The sequence below is a fragment of the Pygocentrus nattereri genome, chromosome 8 (genome assembly GCF_015220715.1).
Source record: "Pygocentrus nattereri isolate fPygNat1 chromosome 8, fPygNat1.pri, whole genome shotgun sequence".
Taxonomy (NCBI): domain Eukaryota; kingdom Metazoa; phylum Chordata; class Actinopteri; order Characiformes; family Serrasalmidae; genus Pygocentrus; species Pygocentrus nattereri.
The window spans coordinates 31,916,700-31,939,215 of NC_051218.1; the positions used below are offsets into that span (position 1 = coordinate 31,916,700).

Consider the following 22,516-nt stretch of genomic DNA (forward strand, 5'->3'; position numbering starts at 1 on the left):
GATTTTTGTGAGATCATTACTATTATCATCATAAAAATGAATGATGTAATAGGATTTGAGAGTAGTTACCAGAGGTCTCCTACGGTGCTTCTTTACTGTACTTGGAAATCAATGAGAGGAGCATCAGAGTCTCATAAGAGTTTGCTTTTCTTTTAGAAAAAGCTCTACTTTTATGATTTCTTGTAAGACAGTCTAAAATATAAGTATTATTAATATAACAAGCATAGTTTAGACAAAGTAATTCAGTCTTGTGAAGTATCAGATGAAACAAATTATATTTATGGTTAAAAAAGTAGATCAGTCAAATTTGGTCAACCTGAAAGTTACCAAATTGTTAATAATGTAATAGAGTGTTAAATTCAAAGTAAAAGTCTAATTACATTATAAGACATATGTATTGCATTGTTGGGCTTTATTACAGTTTTTGACCAAGTTAAATGCAAAATCTTATTACATTTTTGGCCATTATGACAATTTTGTACAACCTCTAAAATATGAAATGTGTGGACTGTTATGTTGGGTGTATCAGTTTGTCAGTTTTAGTGCCAGCAGCAAACTAAACTAAATGCTGTGTGATCTTTAGAAATGCCAAATGAGTTTTCAAGAGCTAAAATATGAAAGCAGCACCAACCCCTCCACAGCTAATTGAGTCATACATTTCAAGTGCAAGTTACAATATAGAACAGCACATTATGGTGTCAGACTTTGTGTACTTGCACACTATAACAAACATACATATTAGATTATAGCTTCTTACAGCATTTCCAGGTACTTTGTGTTGCTTTGGCATTCACCCTTTGAACATTTTTGTAAGTTGCTTGAATAAGAGTGTACATGTAAATGAAAGGGTATAAAAGGCCAAATCTGCATATGTCTTGAAGAAAAGCCAGCACAAATTTCCAGCACTGCTTAAACACATCAACTGTAACATTCTGTCTTGTCCTGTCCGTGTCTTTCTCTGTTCTGGCTGCTTTTGTTATTGTTTTGTCTCCTCCCTGCCCCATCCCTTATTGTTATCTGTCTCACCTGTCTGTTGTCTGTAGCACCACCCTCTCATTAGTCCCAGGTGTTTCTAGTCTGTTCTATGTGTATTTATACCCACGTTTATGTGCTTTGTGTTTGCTTGGTGTTCTTGCTTGTTCTCTTACATCTCTCAGTATTTGTTCAGTAGAGTTTGGTCTTTGTTTTGTCACCTTTGTGTCATGGGTTTTTACATTTTTTGTACATACAGCATCTTTGTCTCTCCCAAGAGACTTTGTCTCTTATCTTAACATTTGTTAATGCAAATGTAAAAGTGAAAGGTTCACTCATGAAATCCAGACACTGTACTGAGCAGCTGGGCTTTTTAAATATTGCACAATGATAAAAATAATTATAAAAAAAAGAGCCAAGAAAAAAATGGATTGATGTTTACTTGTAACTAAATAAACGTTATTCTAAGGACCCAAAATAACAGTACTGACCACACCTTACACACATAGCTGAATGATGTACGACTGACCATAGCTTGACATCAGCCTGACTGGCCCATAACTGAGATGTATTCTAACTCAGAACAGAAGAGGATTCCCAACACTGAGTCAGTGAACTGTGCCAGACATAACAATTATGGATAGCACAATAATAGATCAAATGCAACATATGAAATTCTCATCACAGAGCGGCCTTGCTAGAGTGGTCATTTCAGCATAAGATAAGTTTTGATCAGATGAATTCTTGATGAATTCTTTGATATGGACACACTCCATATTCCCTTTTAGGCAGATGAAAGAGCATACTGCAACCCCAGGCTTTAACGTGCTATTATATAACTGTACGTTTCTGAATTGTCAAAGTCTGAGATCAGAAATGCTGACAAATTATTACATTTTTTTTTTTTTTTTTTTTGAGGAGACAGTTGTTTACTTATTGTAAACAACTAGAGAACTAGAGCTTACTGTAAATTGAAAACAATCATTTATGCTCATAACCACAGAATAGTTGAGCATATCCAACAAAAACATACATTAATCATTCCAGCATTTTTTAGATTATGAGTTGTTTGGTAGTCTGTTTTATTTTACTTTAAATGCTTTACATTAAAAAGCTAAACTATGCTTTATTTATATTTTGGCAATACATGACATTAAAAAATGCCAAACCATGCTTGGAGGATTGGATTGTAGGATTTTTACAAAGAATGTCATGTATGTAGTACATTACTTCCTATTGTATATTCCTGTTGTAGTATACTGAAGGTCTATATAAATAGCAATAATACCAAAATCACTGGTGTATTTAGTTAATAAACATTTGCATTTGTACAACCCATTTCCAAAAAAATTGGGATGCTGAGCAAAATGTACATAAAAATGCAACGATGTGCAAATCATATAAACCCTATATTTCAGAGACAAATATTAACGTACCAAATGTTGAACCTGGGAAATGTTATTGTTTATTGAAAAATATATGCCCATTTTTAATTTGATGCCAAAAATATGCTCCAAAAAAGTTTGGATGACGACAAAAGGCTGGTAAAGTTGTATAATGCTAAAAAAAAAAACACCTGGTGGTTAACTGGCAACAGGTCAGTAACATGATCGTGTATGAAAAGAGCATTCTTTCTGAAGTAAAGATGGGGAGGGGTTCATCACTTTGTGAAAAACTGCACAAGCAAATAGTGCAACAATTCAAGAATGATGTCTCTCATTTGCTTTTCATAATCTACTATACATAATGGCATTAAAAGTTCCAGAGAATCTGCAGAAATGTATGCAAAAGACAAGCCTGAAAACCAGTATTTGCTGACCATTACCTTTGGGCCCTCAGGCAGCACTGCATTAAATACAGACATGATTCTGTAGTGGAAATCACTGCATGGGCTCAGAAACACATCTGAAAAGCATTGTCTATAAAATCAGTTCATCACTGCATTCATTAATGCAAGTTAAAACTCTGAAATGCTAAGAAGAAACCATACATAAACAGGATCCAGAAATGCTGCTACCTTCTCTGGGCCCAAGCTCATATAAAATTAGCTAAGGTAAAGTGGAAAATTGTCCTGTGGTCCGATGAACCAGTATTTGAAATTCTTTTTGGAAACCTTGGACACTGTCCTCCGAGCTAAAGACCACACAGCTTGTTCTCAATGCACAGTGTACAGGTCATGATGGTATAGGAGTGCATTAGTGCACATGACATGGGTGACATGCACATCTGTGAAAGCACCATTAATGCTCAGCAATATATATATGTTTTGGCAACATATGCTGGCATCCAGACAGTGTCTTTTTCAGAGAAGGCCTTGCTTATTTCAGAAAGACAATGCCAAGCACATGTTGCATGTGATACAACAGCATTGCTCCATATTAAAAACGTCTGGGAGCTAAACGGACCTGCCAGCAGCATAGACCTGTGACCACTGATAACATTTGGAGCTTTATTAAATGAAAAATACAACAAATGAGACTCTGAACTGTTGAGCAGCTGAAATCCAATGTCAAACAAGAATGGGAAAACATTTATTTTTCAAAACTGCAGTAATTGGACTCCTCAGTTCCCAAACACTTACAGAAGAGGTAAGGAAACACTGTGGTAAGCATGCACCCATCCCAACTTTTTTAGAATGTGTTGGTGGCATCAATTACAAAATGGACATATATTTTTCAAAAACAATCAAATTTCTCAGTTTCAACATTTGATATCTTATGTTTGAGGCATTTTCCTTTACAAATATGGTTTACATTCTTTGCACATCATTGCATTCAATTTTTACTTACATTTTGCACAGCATCCCAGCTTTTTTGGAGATGGGGTTGTACATTTAGTTGAAGTTCTACAACTTTGTCAAAACAGCTAGGCTATAGAAGCTAAATAAGCCTGAACCCACTATTATATATTTATGATAGCTTGTAGTGTGGAAAATTCAGAGACCACCATTTCATTTATTTAATTTCATGTCGAAGCAGTCATTAAACACAAGTAAATTTTTGTCAGAAAAAAAGAAAAAACTGAAATATTTAACAGAGCATTACCTTCAGGCTTCAACAACTGAATATTGTCACTGTTGATGTAAATCTTTGGTCTTGACATGGAAGAGAATCTGGAGACTGGAGTTCACAGAAACAGTTCTTGCTCAAACCCATTCTAAAGACCCGCCCTCAAGAGAGTGAATGTTCTAAGAGACATGAATCCTGATGTAAAAGTATTACATACTATTAATACATTAATGCCGTAAACTGAGTGTTCTGTTCCTGTCCTTAGAAAGTGTCATAAAACACAATTTGTTGTAACTGTTCAAACCATAAGAACAGAACATAAGTGACTTCTTAAAAGAACCCTTCAGCACTAACAGTGAATAATAAAGTAAAACAAGCAAAAAGAAAACTAGAAAATAAAAGTTTCCAACACTGTCCAAAACAAAACATGTGTCTCCATTTTTGTTGTTTTTTTTAGCTTCCTGCATCATTTGAACACACAGGCTGTTCTTTACATCAGGTGAAACTTTCATGATGAATGGACCGATAGCAAGGCTCTATTACAATTTACAATAAAATGACTTGAAATAAAATATCTTCACATTGAATTACACTAGCCATGCAATGGAGTGGCAAGCTGTCTGGAGTGTTTCCTGCCTTCCACCTGATGACCACTTAGATAGGCCCCAGCATCTCCTGCGACCCAGAAGGATAAGGAGCTTAGATAGTGTGTATGTGTGTGTGTGTGAGACTTACACTAAAAGTAAAGAACGTTTTTGCCCTCTCTTGTAAAGTTATCATTTCAGAGATGATCTACCTGTATTACAGCTTCCATTATTTACAGGAGACTCACTTTCAGTTTCTCAAAGAAACCTGCAGACACCCCTCCAAAGTTCAGTATTAGAAGTTGGTTTGAATTTTAATTTGTATCTATCTCCGTCAAAGTAATGCCAATAACAATGTAGACTCCTTTTCTCAGTGAGGCTTCTTGACAGCTACACGTCCTTTCAGACCCATGACACTGAGTTGTCTTCTCACAGTGGAAGGATGGACAGAAACACGTGTGGATTTTTTTTTCAGATCTAAAGCATCTTTATTTTTTCAGATTCTCTTACATCTAGTCTCCCCAAAAATATCTCCTGGAAAATGCAGAACTTGTACTTAATGGCTGCTTTGACAGGAAATTAAATGAATGGAAGATTGGCTCTGACTTTTGCACAGTACTGCATATGAATGTATGTGATATTGGAGAATATGATTTAGAAACAGCCTCTGAAGTGGCAGTGGCTTTTATCCTACAGAACTTCATGACATATTGATTTTTTCAAATCCTGCTGCAAAAACACACAGAATTTTAAAACAGGCTGGCCGACACGTGCCCATAGGCAGCATGAGGGATGCAGGTGCGTTAGTGCACTTTGCTTGGGTGGGGATAGAAATCACTTCACTCCCATCGTGCACAGATTTAACAAGGAACGGTCATCATAGCAATTCCCGCATTCATAATTGTTGGTTTAATAAAGAGTTTGTTCTCTCATGCTCAGTTTTTCATGAGATGTCCTGCCCAAAGATAGAAAGAGTGATAAAACTGGAAGAGACACACAAAGATGGTCTGATACATCCTACTGCACTTTTTCCTTGAGCAATAATTCAGCAGCGGAGGGCAGGATGTGAATAATTGAGCGTGATGCTTTCTGCAGTGACCTGAATAATTTGAAGCCAAACACGACACATGTAGCCGCCTCCCATGCCCTCCTGCCCGCCCGCCCCCTCCTCTTCATGGCGGGCTGACTGCACAGCTGTCTGACCTGTGTGTCTCTTTCTATCCTCTCTGCTCTTTACAGGGATCACTGTGGATAAGAATGGCCTGATTTACTTTGTGGATGGCACTGTGATCCGCAAAGTGGATCAGAACGGCATCATTTCGACTTTGCTGGGGTCAAACGACCTCACTTCAGCCAGACCACTCAACTGTGATGCAGTAATGGACATCCAAGAGGTACGATGTGTGGGGGCAAAGGTCTTTAAACAATTATTAGTCATGAACAACCTCAATAAACACTCATATACACTAGAATAAGAGATATTAGTCTGTGAACAACTTCAATAAACACTCATATATACTAGAATATCAGTCGATAAACAACTTCAATAAACATACATATACAGTGGTACTTGAAAGTTTGTGAACCCATTAGAATTTTCTATATTTCTGCATAAATATGACCTAAAACATCATCACATTTTCACTAAAGCCCTAAAAATAGATAAAGAGAAACCAGTTATACAAATGACACAAAAATATTGCACTTGGTCATTTGTTTATTGAGGAAAATGCTCCACATATATATATATATATATATATTTATATATATGTGTGTGTGTGTATTTGTGAGTGGCAAAAGTATGTGAACCTGTAGGATTAGCAATTAATTTGAAGGTGAAATTAGAGTCAGGAGAAGGAGAAATTAGAATTTCAATCAATAGGATGACAATCAGGTGAGAGTGGGCACCCTGTTTTATTTAAAGTACAGGGATCTATCAAAGTCTGCTCTTCACAACACAAGTTTATGCAAGTGCATCATGGCCTGAACAAAGGAGATTTCTGAGGATCTCAGAAAAAGAGTTGTTGATGCTCTTCAGACTGGAAAATGTTACAAAGCTAACTCTAAAGAGTTTGGACTCCACCAATCCACAGTCAGACAGATTGTGTACAAATGGAGGAAATTCAAGACCATTGTTTCCCTCCCCAGGAGTGGTCGACCTACAAAGATCACTCCAAGAGCGAGGCGTGTAATAGTCGGTGAGGTCATAAAGGACCCCAGGGTAACTTCTAAGCAACTGAAGGCCTCTCTCACATTTGCTAATGTTAATGTTCATGAGTCCACCATCAGGAGAATACTGAACAACAATGATCTGCATGGCAGGGAGAATCCTGCTCTCCAAAAAGAACATTGCTGCTAGTCTGCAGTTTGCTAAAAATCACATGGACAAGCCAGAAGGCCATTGGAAGTATGTTTTGTGGACGGATGAGACCAAAATAGAACTTTTTGGTTTAAATGAAAAGCATTATGTTTGGAGAAAGGAAAACACTGCATTCCTGCATAAGAACCTTATCCCATCTGAGAAACATGGTGGTGGGTTTGGTCTGTGGGGATGGTTTAGGCCTGTTTTGCTGCATCTGGGCCAGGACGGCTTGCCATCATTGATGGAACAATTAATTCTGAAGTATATCAGAGCATTCTAAAGGAAAATGTCAGGACATCTGTCTATGAACTGAATCTCAAGATAAGGTGGGTCATGCAGCAAGACAACGACCCTAAGCACACAAGTCGTTTTACCAAAGAATGCTTAAAGAAGAATAAAGTTAATGTTTTGGAATGGCCAAGTCAAAGTCCTGACTTTAATCCCAACAAAATGTTGTGGAAGGACCTGAAGCGAGCAGTTAATGTGAGGAAACCCACCAACATCCCAGAGTTGAAGCTGTTCTGTACGGAGGAATGGGCTAAAATTCCACCAAGCTGGCATGCAGGACTGATCAACAGTTACCTGAAACGTTTAGTTGCAGTTATTGCTGCACAGGGGGGTCACACCAGATACTGAAAGCAAAGGTTCACATACTTTTGCCACTCATAAATATGTAATATTGGATGATTTTCCTCAATAAACAAATGACCAAGTATAATATTTTTGTGTCATTTGTTTAACTGGGTTCTGTTTATCTACTTTTAGGACTTGTGTGAAAATCTGATGATGTTTTAGGTCATATTTATGCAGAAATATAGAACATTCTAAAGGGTTCACAAACAAGCACCACTGTACACTAGAATAGGAGATATTAGTCCATAACCAACCTCAGTTAACACTTCTATACACTAGAATAGGAGATATTAGTCCATAACCAACCTCAATAAACATTCATATACCATAGAATAGGAGATATTAGTCCATAAACAACTTCAATAAACATTCATGTGCACTAGTATAGGAGAAATCAGTCCATAAACAACATCAATAAACACGCATATGCAATAGAATTGGAGATATCAGTCCATAAATAACTTCAACAAACACTCATACGCACAAGAATATAAGATATTAGTCCATAAACAACTTCAAAAACACTTACATGCACTAGAATAGGAGATATTACTCCATAAACAACCTCAATAAACACTTCTATACACTAGAATAGGAGATATTAATCCATAAACAACTCTAATAAACACTCCTATATGCTAGAATATGAGATATTAGTCCATGAATAACCTCATTAAACACTCCTTAAGTCTACATCTCATACAAGTAAATTCAGCCCATTGACAGGACTGATGGGATTAAAGTGCTTCTGTAGCAGAGGGTCTATCTGAAAGTTATGCAACACAAGCTTGCACATGTTTGTCCACAGAGCTAAGCTGAAGAGTAAATGTAACTCAGCTGGTCTCATCCACTTAATAAAAACAGCAAATTTAAACAGATTAAACAGACACAGGTTCCCTTTGACTGATTTGCTGTCCAAAGGCAGGCATTTATATTCAGCCCCCTGTACTCTGATACCACTACATAAAATCTAGTGTGACCAATTACCTTCAGAAGTCACCTAATTAGTAAATAGAATCCACCTGTGTGTAATTTATTCTCAGTATAACTAAAGCTGTTCTGTGAAGGCCTCAGAGGAACAGCATCATGAAAACCAAGGAACACACCAGACAGGTCAGGGATAAAGTTGTGGAGAAGTGTAAAGCAGGGTTAGGTTATAAAAAATATCCCAAGCAATGAACATCTCATGGGGCACAGTCCATCACCCGAAAATGGAAGCGGTGTGGCACAACTGCAAACCTACCAAGACATGGCCGTCCACCTAAACTGACAGTCCAGACAAGGAGAGTACTAATTAGAGAAGCAGCCAAGAGGCCTATGGTCACTCTGGAGATGCTGCAGAGATCCACAGCTCAAGTGGGCGAATTTGTGTACTTCACAAATCTGGCCTTTATAGAAGAGTGGCAAAAGAAAGCCATTTTTGAAAGCAAGTCATAAGAAGTACTGTTTGCAGTTTTCCACAAGCCATGTAGAAGAAGATCTCTCATCCCCGACCACACAAGATGCTCGTGGCAGCATCATGCTGTGGGGATGCTTCTCTTCAGCAGGGACAAGGAAGCTGGTCAAAGTTGATAGGAAGTTGGATGGAGCTAAATACAGGGTAATCCTGGAGGAAAACCTGTTAGTGGCTGCAAAAGACTTGAGACTAGGACAGAGATTCACCTTCCAGCAGCTACTTTTTGTTGGTCTATCACATAAAATCCCAATAAAATACATTTAAGCTTGTGGGTGTAACATGGAAAAATGTGGAAAAGTTCAAGGGGTATGAATACTTTTTCAAGGCACTTTATGTAAGCATAATTGCAATTGCATTAAAGTGTATATATAGTGAATATTGTTAATATTGTTATAATAATTCTATTTATTACAATATAATTTCCTTTAGGTTTCGTTAGAGTGGCCGACAGACCTGGCAGTCAGTCCACTGGACAACTCTCTGTTCGTTCTGGATGGCAGCGTGGTCCTGCGGATCACTGAGGAGGGTCAGGTGAGCGTTGCTGCGGGTCGACCACTGCACTGCTCGATGCCTGCCACTGAGCAGTCTGTGGCGGATGTCCAGTGGGCCACACAGACCCATCTGGAGTCTCCAAGCGCCATCACGGTTTCCTTTAGTGGAGTTCTGCACATTGCTGAGACAGATGAGCGAAAGATGAGCCGGATACGCAGCGTTTCACCAGATGGTGAAATCACCCATCTGGCGGGGGTGCCATCTGACTGCGACTGCAAAACCGACGTGAATTGCGACTGCTACCTGACCGGCGATGGCTTTGCTAAAGACGCACGGCTTAGTGGACCCTCCTCTCTAGTAGCTGGACCCGATGGGACGCTGTATGTTGCTGACTTGGGAAACATCCGGATCAGAAGCATTGGCACCAACAGACCGCCACTGAATGGCCTGGGACTGTATGAGGTGGCCTCTGCCATGGAGCAGGAAGTCTACATGTTTGATGTTAATGGAACACACCAGCACACCGTCAGTCTGGTGACAGGAGACTACAGGTACCAAGGAGACTCGGGGGGGGTTTAACGATTAACTATTAAGGGAACAGAAATAACACCCTAATCACCATCACCTATTTTGGAGCTCTATAAAGAACACTAATAAGGAAACAGAATTGGCCCCTAATCATGATTTTTTTACTTTGGAGCTCTATATAGAACACTACTAAGTGAACAGAAATGGCCCCTAATCATGATTCTTTACTTTGGAGCTCTATATAGAACACTACTAAGCGGACAGAAATGGCCCCTAATCATGATTCTTTACTTTGGAGCTCTATATAGAACACTACTAAGCGAACAGAAATGGCCCCTTATCACTTTTCCCTACTTTAGAGCTATATATAGAACACTATTAAGAGAACAGAAATGGCTAATCATTTCTTTGAACAACTCTGATCCCTGACAGCTACAACTTCAGCTACAGTAACGATGGAGACCTGACCGCTGTGACCGATTGCCATGGTAACACTCTCCGTATACGGAGGGATGCTAGTCGGCAGCCGGTGCGGATTGTGGCCCCGGATAATCAGGTGGTGTGGCTGAGCATGGGCTCCAGCGGGGGGCTGAAGACACTGGGCACTCAGGGCCGAGACCACATCCTGCTCACTTACCATGGAAACAGCGGCCTGCTGGCCACCAAAAGCACCAACAATGGCTGGACCACTTTCTATGAGTGAGTTTGAAGTGGAGTTACTGTCTAGTACTGATTTTGGATGTTGGTGTAATGAGCTTCATAGCACGTAAACAATGTGAACAGTCTCTGAGTAATGCAGTCAGTCTTTGTCACACATACTTGCACAGAATGTATGTTTATTAAAAAGCTTAATCAATTTACAGTGAGAGAAAAATCTTTTTTTTTTGCGATCAATTCTTTATTATGTTTAAAAAAATCATTTTTAAAGTAAAAAATCAGTGAGTAGATTTTTTTATTTAAAATAAAAAAATATACAAAGAATGTGTTTGAAATAAAATTGAAGTTTTTTCTTTCTTTAAAATATTATTGTATTTACAATATTTTTTTTATTATTTAAAATAAAGTTTAATAACATAAACATAAATAAATAAATAAATGTCCCTGTGTCCATGTTTATATACTCACATGTATTCCTATTCCAGCTATGACACGGAGGGCAAGCTGACTAATGTGACTTTCCCTACTGGAGTGGTCAGCAGCCTGGTCAGCGATGTGGGAACCATCTCCACAGTGGAAATAGAAAGCTCAGAACGAGAAGAGCAGGCCACTATCACCTCCAACCAGTCCGCCATTCAGACTGTGCTTACTCTACAGAAGGGTCAGCTTTCAGCTCCACAAACTATGACCAAATTAGTCTCCATATTCTCTAATGTAATCAATCAAACGAGACATGTTCAGTGTCTGAAATTTGATTACTAGGTTTTAGCACTGGAGCTACAAGGCCATTGTAGCTAACAGGTAATGGAATCTAATTAGCATCATCAATTAGCTTGTCAAATAATCTCTAATGGACTTGATTATGTGGTTTCTAATATTGTATGACTCACTGTTATCAATCAGCATGGACTAAAGTACAATTACAGCTCAGGCAACATACTTTTGTCCTTGTTACACTAGCCTTGTAGCTCCTTAAGAAGCAAACTTCAGGCACTAAAATTGTGTTGGTCGATCGATTACAATAAGAAAACATGCACGTCTGATATACTCCACACTCTTCCACTAAAGAAACTCTTCCTTTTTATCTGTCTCCTTTCACCTGTGTTGCAGATCAGTTAAGGACCAGCTATGTGTTGGGTTACGACAGCTCCCTGTGGGTCCTGCATCCCAGCGGCCTGAGCACTCACTTCCAGACTGAACCCCACATCTTGTGTGGAGCTTCGTCCCCCACGGTGGCCAGAAGGAACATCACCCTGCCAGATGACGCTGGACAGAACCTTGTGGAGTGGCGCTTCAGGAAGGAGCAAACGCGCTCCAAAATCACAGTGTTCGGACGCAAATTACGAGTGAGTCATGAGAAACAGAAACGCTTCTGTTAGGGCTGCATTATCAATATGAATTATGTAAGAAATAAGAATGTAAGAATTATATAAGAAATATATTGTCTATAGAAAAAATTATAATTTCTATATTTATTAATGTTGTTTATAGACTACTTTGTCTTGTTCCAGTGAATAGGCATATTTATGAACATTGTTATGTACAATTGTTTTTTCAAGGTTATAAGAGGTTTCCTATTCTAGTGTAAATGTGTGTTTGTTGACATTGTTTATGACCTAAAATCTATTCTACAACCCCAATTCCCATGAAGTTGTGACGTTGTGTAAAACATAAATAAAAACAATACGATGATTTGCAAATCCTTTTCAACCTATATTCAATTGAATACACTACAAAGACAAGATATTTAATGTTCAAACCGATAAAGTTTATTGTTTTTTGCAATTATTCACTAATTTTGAATTTGATGCCTGCAACGTGTTCCAAAGAACTTGGGACCGGGGCAACAAAAGACTGGGAAAGTTGAGGAATGTTCAAAAAACACCTGTTTGGAACGTCCCACAGGTGAACAGGTTAATTGGAAAGAGGTGAGTGTCATGACTGGGTATAAAGGGAGCATCCCTGAAAGGCTCAGTCGTTCACAAGCAAGGATGGGGTGAGGTTCACCACTTTGTGAACAACTGCGTGAGCAAATAGTCCAACAGTTTAAGAACAACATTTCTCAACATGCAATTGCAAGGAATTTAGGGATTTCATCATCTACAGTCCATAATATCATCAAAAGATTCAGAGAATCTGGAGAAATCTCTGCAAGTAAGCAGCAAGGCAGAAAACCATCTACAAGTGCAAGTTAAAACTCTGCCATGCAAAGCGAAAGCCATATATCAACAACACCCAGAAACGCCGCCGGCTTCTCTGGGCCCGAGCTCATCTGAGTTGGATTGACTCAAAGTGGAAAAGTGTCCTGTGGTCTGGCGAGTCCACATTTCACATTGTTTTTGGTAATTGTGGATGTTGTGTCTTCTGGGCTAAAGAGGAAAAGGACTGTCTGGATTGCTATCAGTTCAAAAGCCAGCATCTCTGATGGTATGGGGGTGTGTTAGTGCCCATTTCATGGGTAACTTGCACATCTGTGAAGGCAACATTAATGCTGAAAGGTACATACAGGTTTTGGAGCAACATATGCTGCCATCCAAGTAACGTCTTTTTCAGGGACGTCCCTGCTTATTTCAGCAAGACAATGCCAAGCCACGTTCTGCACGTTACAACAGCGTGGCTTCGTAGTAGAAGAGTCCGGGTACTAGACTGGCCTGCCTGCAGTCCAGACCTGTCTCCCATTGAAAATGTGTGGTGCATTATGAAGCGCAAAATACGACAGCAGAGACCCCGGACTGTTGAGCAACTGAAGTTGTACATCAAGCAAGAATGGGAAATAATTCCACCTACAAAGCTTCAACAATTAGTGTCCTCAGTTCCCAAACGCTTATTGAATGTTGTTAAAAGGAAAGGTGATATAACACAGTGGTAAACATGCCCCTGTCCCAACTTCTTTGGAACGTATTGCAGGCATCAAATTCAAAATGAGTGAATATTTGCAAAAAACAATAAAGTTTATCCGTTTGAACATTAAATATCTTGTCTTTGTAGTGTATTCAATTGAATATAGGTTGAAAAGGATTTGCAAATCATTGTATCCTGTTTTTATTAATGTTTTACACAATGTCCCAACTTCCTTGGAATTGGGGTTTTACTTTATAGAAGCATTTATTTATGTTGTTTTTGAAATAATATCTCCTATTTTAGTATATATGCACATGTATTGAGGTTGTTTATGGATGACTATGTGCTATTCTAGTCTATAGGAGCAATTATTGACATTATTTATGGACTAAAAGCTATTCTAGTGTATAGAAGCATTTATTGATGTTTATGAACTAATATCTCTAGTTTTAGTATATAGGAGTCTTCATTGAGTGTTTATACACTATATGTCTAAATCTTGGAGACTGTACAGTAATACTTGCATTAGCATGTAAAAATCAACAACATGCACAAACTGAAAGGCAATTAAAGGTCTGACAGGACCTATAAGATATGACTGCTCTGAAAATTTAGTTTAATCAGTTCTGAGAAAGTCTGCAGATGTAATAATGTTTTCTGCACGCATTCCTGAGAGTCTGATGAAGTTTGGACTCAATGTTTTTAACCTTGCTGATGCTCTTCTCATAAATAATAAAACTGAACATAATCTTATTTAAATAGAGCGAGCAACCAATTTTCTGGTTTCTGGTTTCCTTATTATGAAATAACATTTTCAATTTTTCTTCTTCTCCACTTGTTCTTACAGGTGAATGGCCGGAACATCTTGTCTGTCGATTATGACCGTACTCTGAGGACTGAGCGTATCTATGATGACCATCGTAAGTTCCTGCTGAAGATTGGATATGACCCAGCTGGCCAGCCTGCACTGTGGATGCCCAGTAGCAAGCTGCTGCCAGTCAACCTGACCCGCAGAAGCAACGGGCAGCTTAGCGCCATCCAGTGGGGGGCAGTGTCAGAGCGGCTGGAGCATGATGAGCAAGGCCGCGTACGCTCCAGATTGTTTCCAGATGGGAAAACCTGGAGCTACACTTACCTGGAAAAGGTTAGAAATTAGACAAGTCTTACTGGTTTGCAGTTTTGAACTTGTTCAATAATTCCTTGCATCATACGTTTGAAATTAATAATAATTTATACTTAAGCATTTCTTAATGCTCAAGCCTTTAGGATATTTTAAAACAAAAAAGAAAACAAAAGACATCTGATTTTGTGTAAATGACCAGATTTTTTAAATGAAAACCATGGACATTGCCAGTTTGATCAATAAGTTATTAAAATGTCCAATGTTTTATATATGAAATAATAATAATCTCCTGTAATAAATTATGTTGAAGGCCGGATGATAAAGTTGGGTACTAACTCAGCAGTTTTGTAAACCGTCTCAGAAAATAATACAGGATGAGGGCAGGGGTATGATTACCACAAATGATTCAGTGGTTGTATAAGCAATTAATTAATATTTATTTTAAATATTTGACAGTAAAAGGAGACCCATGGTTGTAGCCCAGTAGCCAGACCCTAAACACACCCCAGGGCAGCTCCAGATCTGGAGAGACAGAGACGCTACTATCAGCATATGCCATATGTCACATACGAATGGCTGAAAATGTGACGCATTGAAAAAATTATGCACTGTCTGTAGATTGTTTGGCAGCTACATTTAAGTAGATTGTATGCCTATATAAATCAGATATAAGTGTCATAACATCAGCCAAAATATCACATGGTAGTACAATTTGATTCCTGTAATCCAACCCTGCTCTAATCCCTGCTTCACCTTTTGTCTTGAAAAGATGTTTATGGTGATGTTGTGCACATTCGCTAGCCCCTGGTCGAGCTTCACACAGCAGTATTCTCTAAAACTAGGTAAGCGAGTGATAGAAGCGGTCAGTAGATAGCAGCAGCAGCAGAAGCCCCCACTGCTGGGTGAAACAGGCACAATGCGAGACTTCTGCCCATCTCCTCTGCTGCAGGTCTTTCTTAGGACTTTCCAGTGAGTTTTTAATTCAAAGTTAAAAATGAAATTAATTCATATTTATTTAAAATATTTGACAGTAAAAGGAGACCCATTTCTGGGGACAGCTCCAGGCCACCAAAAATTATGACTGTCCCTGAAAAACAGGGATGTCTGATCACCCTAATTTAAAAAAAAAATCTCTTTGTTCTCCACAATTTCAGTACCGAAATAGCTAGCTAACTCTTGTATTGAAAATAGGCAATGCTAACTAACTGCTGACTGAAAACAATAATACTAGCTAACTGCACTGACTGAAAATAGCTAATGCTAGCAAACTCTGCAAACTGTCTCACTGATGCCGTTGTAAATGAATGGCTAGACTTTTTCTTTCTCCTTGTCTAGCTTGTCATATTATGGCACCTAGTATACCAAAGTAGTGGAGTGTTCAGCCCTTTGTTGCTAAACACAGATTGTTGAAAAGAATTGCATAATTATTTGATTAAAAGTGTTTCACAGACACATTATCAATATCAAAATAATTATATTGTATTTTTATTTTCTTTATCACTCAAGCCGACTCTATATAATAATAATTAATAATAATCTGTTTTTGTGCTTGTCCCAGTCCATGGTGCTAATCCTGGCCAGTCAGCGTCAGTACACATTTGAGTATGACTCCGAAGGTGGTCTTTCAGCAGTCATCATGCCCAGTGTGGCCCGATACACCATGGAGACGGTCCGCTCAGTAACCTACTACCGCAACTTTTACAATCCACCAGAAAGCAATGCATCTGTTGCTGTCGATTACAGCGAGGATGGCAGACTGATCAGGGTTTTGCAGACTGGCACTGGGCGGAGAGTACTTTACCGCTATCGCTGGCACAGCAAACTTGCAGAAGTGTTGTATGATAGCACTCGGGTCAGCTTTACCTATGACGAGATGGCGGGAGTGTTAAAAACAGTCAACCTGCAGAGCGAAGGCTTCATTTGCACCATTAGGTACAGGCAACTAGGCCCCCTTGTGGACAGACAGATATATCGCTTCAGTGAGGATGGCATGGTCAGTGCCCGCTTTGACTATGCATATGATGGAAGTTTGCGAGTTACCAGTATCCAGGGTGTCATCAATGAGACGCCACTACCCATTGACCTCTATCAGTACGATGACATCTCGGGTAAAGTGGAACAGTTTGGAAAGTTTGGTGTCATCTATTACGACATCAACCAGATCATATCAACCTCGGTCATGACCTACACCAAACATTTTGATGGCCATGGAAGGATCAGAGAAATCCAGTATGAGCTTTTCCGAACATTGCTCTTCTGGATTGCGGTGCAATATGACGACATGGGTAGGGTGACCTACAGAGAGATGAAAATTGGTCCATTTGCAAATGCCACAAAGTATGGTTACGAGTATGATGTGGATGGCCAGCTTCAGGCTGTCTACTTGAATGATAAGTTGACTTGGCGCTACAGCTATGACTTGAATGGAAATATCCACCTGCTCAGTCCAGCTAGCAATGCCCGGATTCTTCCCTTGCGCTACGACTTACGGGATCGGATCACCAGACTGGGTGACCTTCAATACGAGATGGATGAAGATGGCTTCCTGCGGCAGAGAGGGGCTGAGGTCTTCCAGTACAACTCAAATGGATTACTTGAGCGTGTTTACAGCAAGGCTAGTGGCTGGACGGTCCAGTACCACTATGATGGTTTAGGAAGGAGGGTTTCTACCAAGTCCAGCCTTGGCCAGCATTTGCAGTTTTTTTATGCGGATCTCAGCTATCCAAGTCGGATAACTCATGTGTATAACCACTCAAGCTCAGAAATCACATCTCTGTACTACGACTTGCAAGGACACTTGTTTGCTATGGAGATTAGCAGTGGAGCAGAGTTCTACATATCTTGCGACAACACTGGCACCCCGCTGGCCATTTTTGGCAGTGATGGAGCGCTTCTGAAGCAGATTCATTACACTGCCTATGGAGAAATCTACTCTGACTCTAATCCTGATCTTCAGCTGGTCCTGGGCTTCCATGGAGGCCTTCATGACCCGCTAACCAAACTGATTCATTTTGGGACACGAGATTATGACATCATGTCTGGTCGCTGGACCGCACCTGATGTTACAGTATGGGAAAGGATGAACAAAGACCCCGCCCCCTTTAATCTCTACATGTTCCGCAATAATGACCCCGTCAGTAAAGTGCTGGATGTGAGAGACTATATCAAAGGTAGGCCATCAATTCAGCATATGTACATATACTGCTTGTTAATAATTTGGGGATACCTGGATTTTTAAACTACCTTTGGCCCAAAAGAGTTTTAATATGAGCTCCTAACGAAAATTTTGAAAAAAAACCTACTTTTCATACCAACAAACACAGTTTGAGTATGAAACTGAGCGCTGAAGATAAATATAACCAAAAGAATAGCACAGAACAGCTTTATGTTAACTAAAATTGAACTGAACCCTAACAATGAGAATATAAAATTTTAAAAAAGACATAGTGTTCTCAGATTGTTGATGCGCAGTTTATGGCAGTCCATGTTATTCGAAGGTTAGCTTGGATTGGATTTTCTTGTCACTGACATGTTATCATCTTTCTGACAGATGTGAACAGCTGGCTGGTCACATTTGGGTTCCATCTGCACAACAGCATCCCTGGTTTTCCTGTACCAAAGTTTGGGATGACTCAAGCCTCTTATGAACTGACCAAGACTGATGTCTGGGATGATCTGCCGGTATGTTATTCTGGAGGATTTGCTATTCAACTGTATCTTATTACAGTGAAATTCAAACTAGTTACATATTTTAATTGCACTGTTTCATAATGGGTCAGTATTTCCTCAAAAACAGTATGCGCTAAAGTCTTTATTTTTATTTCTACCACTTTTTATTTATTTATTTTTCCAGTCAAAATGGCCATAACATAGCAGTTATTCATTTTGAACATGAAATATATAATCGGATGTTTCAGTATTCAGTGTGTCCACTATACAGCTTCCACTCTTTTCAGGAGACTTACTTCTTAATTTATCAAAGAAATCTGCAGACACACCTCCAAAGTTCAGCATTTTCTCATTCTCACTATCCAAGTACTCCCAAACATGTACAATAATGATTGATGATGGAGGTCTGGACTCACTGGGGTGGTCAGTCTACTGTTCAGATTTTTTGTTTGCTATATCTGTCTCCTTTTCTGAGTAAGGGCTTCTTGACCGCTACATATCCTATCAGACCCATAGCGCTGAGTTGTCTTCTCACAGTGGAAAGATGGGCAGAAATGCCTGTGGATGTTTTCAGATCTGAAGCAGCTTAACTTTCTCCTCTCACTCAAAGATGAAAGCTTTAAGTTCTGCCTTACGCATGTGGATTGTTTTGTATCTAGTCTCCTCAAAAATATCTCCTGTAAAAGTAATGACTTGTACTTAATGGCCGTTTTGACTAGAATTTCAGTCAATTCTGCACTTTCAGAAGAAAGAGAAGAAATTCTCTGCTTGCTTGAGTTGTGAAAATAATTCAATGTAAGAAGAGGCCTTGAAGGACCTGGAAGGGAGAGAATTAATGCTTTGAGCTACCTCTTCATTTGGCACTGACTTAAAATATTCTTTTTCAGGCCAGTTTTGCAATCCAGCAGCAAGTCGTTCGGCAGGCCAGAGCTTTCCTTGCCTTTGAGCGGATGCCACAAGCCCAGTTGAGCCAGACTCAGAGGCTGGACAGACCGTGGCTATGGTTCGCCTCCAGCGATTCTCTGATTGGCCGAGGAGTGATGCTCGCCATCTACAGAGGAACAGTGGTCACTCGGGCCCTCAGCATAGCCAATGAAGACTGCGTCAAAGTGGCGAGCATCCTCAATGGCGCCCTCTACCTGAAGGACCTGCACTTTCTTTTAGACGGTCGTGATATGCACTACTTTGTGAAGACGGGTGCACCGGAAGCAGATCTAGCAGCTTTGCGGCTTACAACAGGCCGAAAAGAGCTGGAGAACGGTGTAAATGTGACTGTATCCCAATCCACCGCTGTGTTAGCAGGCCGCACACGACGATTTGCAGACGTGGAGCTGAGGCGAGGGTCAGTAGCACTGCATATACGCTATGGAGCGACCCTAGAAGAAGAACGAGTGCGTGTGCTGGAGTTAGCTCGCCAAAGGGCATTGGCAGGTGCTTGGGCACGTGAGCTGCAGCGTGTGAAGGATGGAGAAGTGGGCATGAGGCTGTGGACGGAAGGAGAGAAAAGGCAGCTGCTCAGTGGGGGACGAGTTCAGGGATATGACGGATATTATGTTCTTTCGGTGGAACAGTACCCCGAGCTGGCTGACAGCGTGAACAACATTCAGTTCCTCCGACAGAATGAGATAGGAAAGAGATAGCAGCAGAAAGACTAACATATCAACTGCTGTTTTTAATAAGAGACTAGCAAAAGTGTCTTGTTTAAAGACAGCCTATAGTATTAAGGGGGATTTCAATGATTTTTCAAGACTTCTGCAAAATTCAGATGTTTGAGATGTGAACAGAGTCATTTAGAGTGGTTTGATGTGAAATAGTTGATTTGTAGGAACCAGGAGTCACCATGACTAAAACACAAATACAACGCAAATATATTTAAAAAACCATCGAAAACCACCAGTCAACCTCCCCGTGTCTTCTGAGTTGTATACAGAACGTTAATGTTGGTAAAATAGTGGAATATTTGACAATAGTAAATTTTCTTTCGGGACTATTTTGCTTCAGAACATGGATCTGAAAATGGCTTTTAAGGCCATTTCTCATAACTATTGTAAAACAATGTCTCAGACATCAGGCAGTGAATTCATAACCATTTCATGTAATAACTTTCTATGAGGGAGCTTTTAAAGACATTCAACTCTTTAGACTTCGTTTCCATCTTGAGCATCTGAATTATGCTGAAATTATGCAGAAAATTAAGCAGAAAAATGAGGAGGGAGCTGGTGGCAAAAGTGTGTGTATGTGTGTGTATATATATATATATATATATATATATATATATATATATATATATATAAAATATACATAAAAAAGAGTTAAAACAACGCTGTGCGTTGTGGAATGTTAGTCCGTTAAAAACTATTTTTATTTTAAAGCCTTATCGAGGCCAAAACTGTGGAGCACAATGAAGAATATTGTGAACTCTCTCAGAGTCTAAGGACGGGCCAGGATTCTAAAAATGTTAATACATTTATCTGACTATTTATTAAATATTCATTTTATCAAGCACCCTTAAAATATCTGCTGAAAGAGAGTTGAATAATTTAGTAGAGCTGAGAAAATGAAAATGTTTACATATGCATATCTCTGCACCACTGGAAGAAAACCACAAATGAAGTTTTGTTATTGTACTCAGTTTTCCATGATTGTTTTTGTTTGTTTTTCTTTTTTTTCTGCTAGTTTCAGTGTTACTGTACTGTAAAATGTAACGTGCAAAACCTTGTGGGGTTTGTTGGAGCCCTGCTTTTTAGAGGAAACTGTTGAGTTTTGTTTGTTTATTTATTTATTTATTTGTTTGCTTTGTATTCCCATTTTTATCCATGGCAAATCACATTTGACAAATTGATCAGATGCTATTGTGGTACAAATTTTATGGTATAGCAAACGAATAATATAAAGTATAATTAAGCATAAGGAAACAGCACAGCACAATAAATCTATACATGTGTATGTATTTATGTAAATGAGTGTTTACTTGCATTTTTTTATTATAAATATTTAACTGCTTATTTGGTTACAGACCCTGATGGAGAAAACAGTTTTGTTTATACTTAACGAATAAAAAGTAAAATGACTTTTTTTCTTGTTATGTGTCGTTACAGAACATCATGTTTGTTCATACAGTGTCTTTAGATGAACTACATATTGCATAATAAGATATATTATGCAATACATATTATATGATAGCCCTGTACTAGAAACATATGGTATATCTTAAATAATTCATATTCTGTTAATATATGGTGGCCTGTTGTAAATTACAGATAAATCTTATGCAAGATGCATGTTATGTAATCTACAGGACAAACTTTATTTTTCATACATTGAACCATGTTGGAAAGTTTAGTCTCTCACATTCAGCTGAATATAAGCTTTGAGTTCTAGTCCAGCTACATGTTTTAGTCTCTTCTAAACTAGTGAAATTCTAAACTAGACCTACATGAGAGCAACTATAATAATAATAATTACAATTATACTACTAATAATAATGGTTTCCCTTTATTTTGATGACCCTCAGTAGATGATCTACAGATGCTTAAACTGTTAAACTATCTGGTGAAACTCAGTTGATTAGTATTGGGATTAGAATTAGGTTTGGAGGTTAGGATAAGGTTTAGGGTTGATGTTAAGGCTAGGAGTTGGTTTTGGGTTGAAGTTAAGTTAAGTGATACTTTTTTGATCCCACAACCGGGGAAATTCCACCTCCGCATTTAATTAGATTTAGGTTTAGGATTAGATTTAGGGTTGATGTCAAGGTTAAGATTAGGTTTAGGTTTTGGGTTGAAAGGATGAGATTAGGTTTAGTGAAAGATTTAATAGAATCTGTTATATCCCCAGTTTAGTTAAAGTTAATATATATTTAGTCTTAATGTACATTAAAGACAAGCTGGGCATCTACAGTGGACTCTCAAAATCCCCAGGTTTCCTCTGATGGACTCACAATTTCAAAAAAACTCCATAAAATTTGTTAAAGTCAGTAGATTAGTTAACCATTAATAATAATAATAATTAATAATAATAATAATAATAATAATAATAATAATAATCACACTATTTTGATGGTTGGTAGTCAGTAGATGATATACAGATGCTCAAATTGTTATCTTGTAAGACTATCTTGTTAGTATCAAGATTAGAATTAAGTTTAGAAGTTAGGATTAGGTTTTAGGTTAAAGTTAAGATTAGAGGCTAAGG

General features: G+C 38.7%; 1 protein-coding gene across 3 annotated transcripts in view; it reads left to right on the forward strand.

Moving 5' to 3' along the window:
* Nucleotides 1–21,396, forward strand: part of si:dkey-237h12.3 (teneurin-3) — a 306,416-nt gene extending 285,020 nt beyond the window's left edge. For all 3 annotated transcript variants that reach the window (XM_017693371.2, XM_017693372.2, XM_017693373.2), the window contains 9 exons: nt 5,804–5,958; nt 9,445–10,058; nt 10,468–10,734; nt 11,178–11,353; nt 11,803–12,038; nt 14,381–14,677; nt 16,215–17,826; nt 18,207–18,337; nt 19,213–21,396. In XM_017693371.2, the coding sequence (XP_017548860.1) occupies nt 5,804–5,958; nt 9,445–10,058; nt 10,468–10,734; nt 11,178–11,353; nt 11,803–12,038; nt 14,381–14,677; nt 16,215–17,826; nt 18,207–18,337; nt 19,213–19,965 (4,241 nt within the window). In that variant the 3' untranslated portion in view covers nt 19,966–21,396. The remainder of the gene's footprint in view (nt 1–5,803; nt 5,959–9,444; nt 10,059–10,467; nt 10,735–11,177; nt 11,354–11,802; nt 12,039–14,380; nt 14,678–16,214; nt 17,827–18,206; nt 18,338–19,212) is intronic.
* The last annotated feature ends 1,120 nt before the right edge of the window (nt 21,397–22,516 follow it).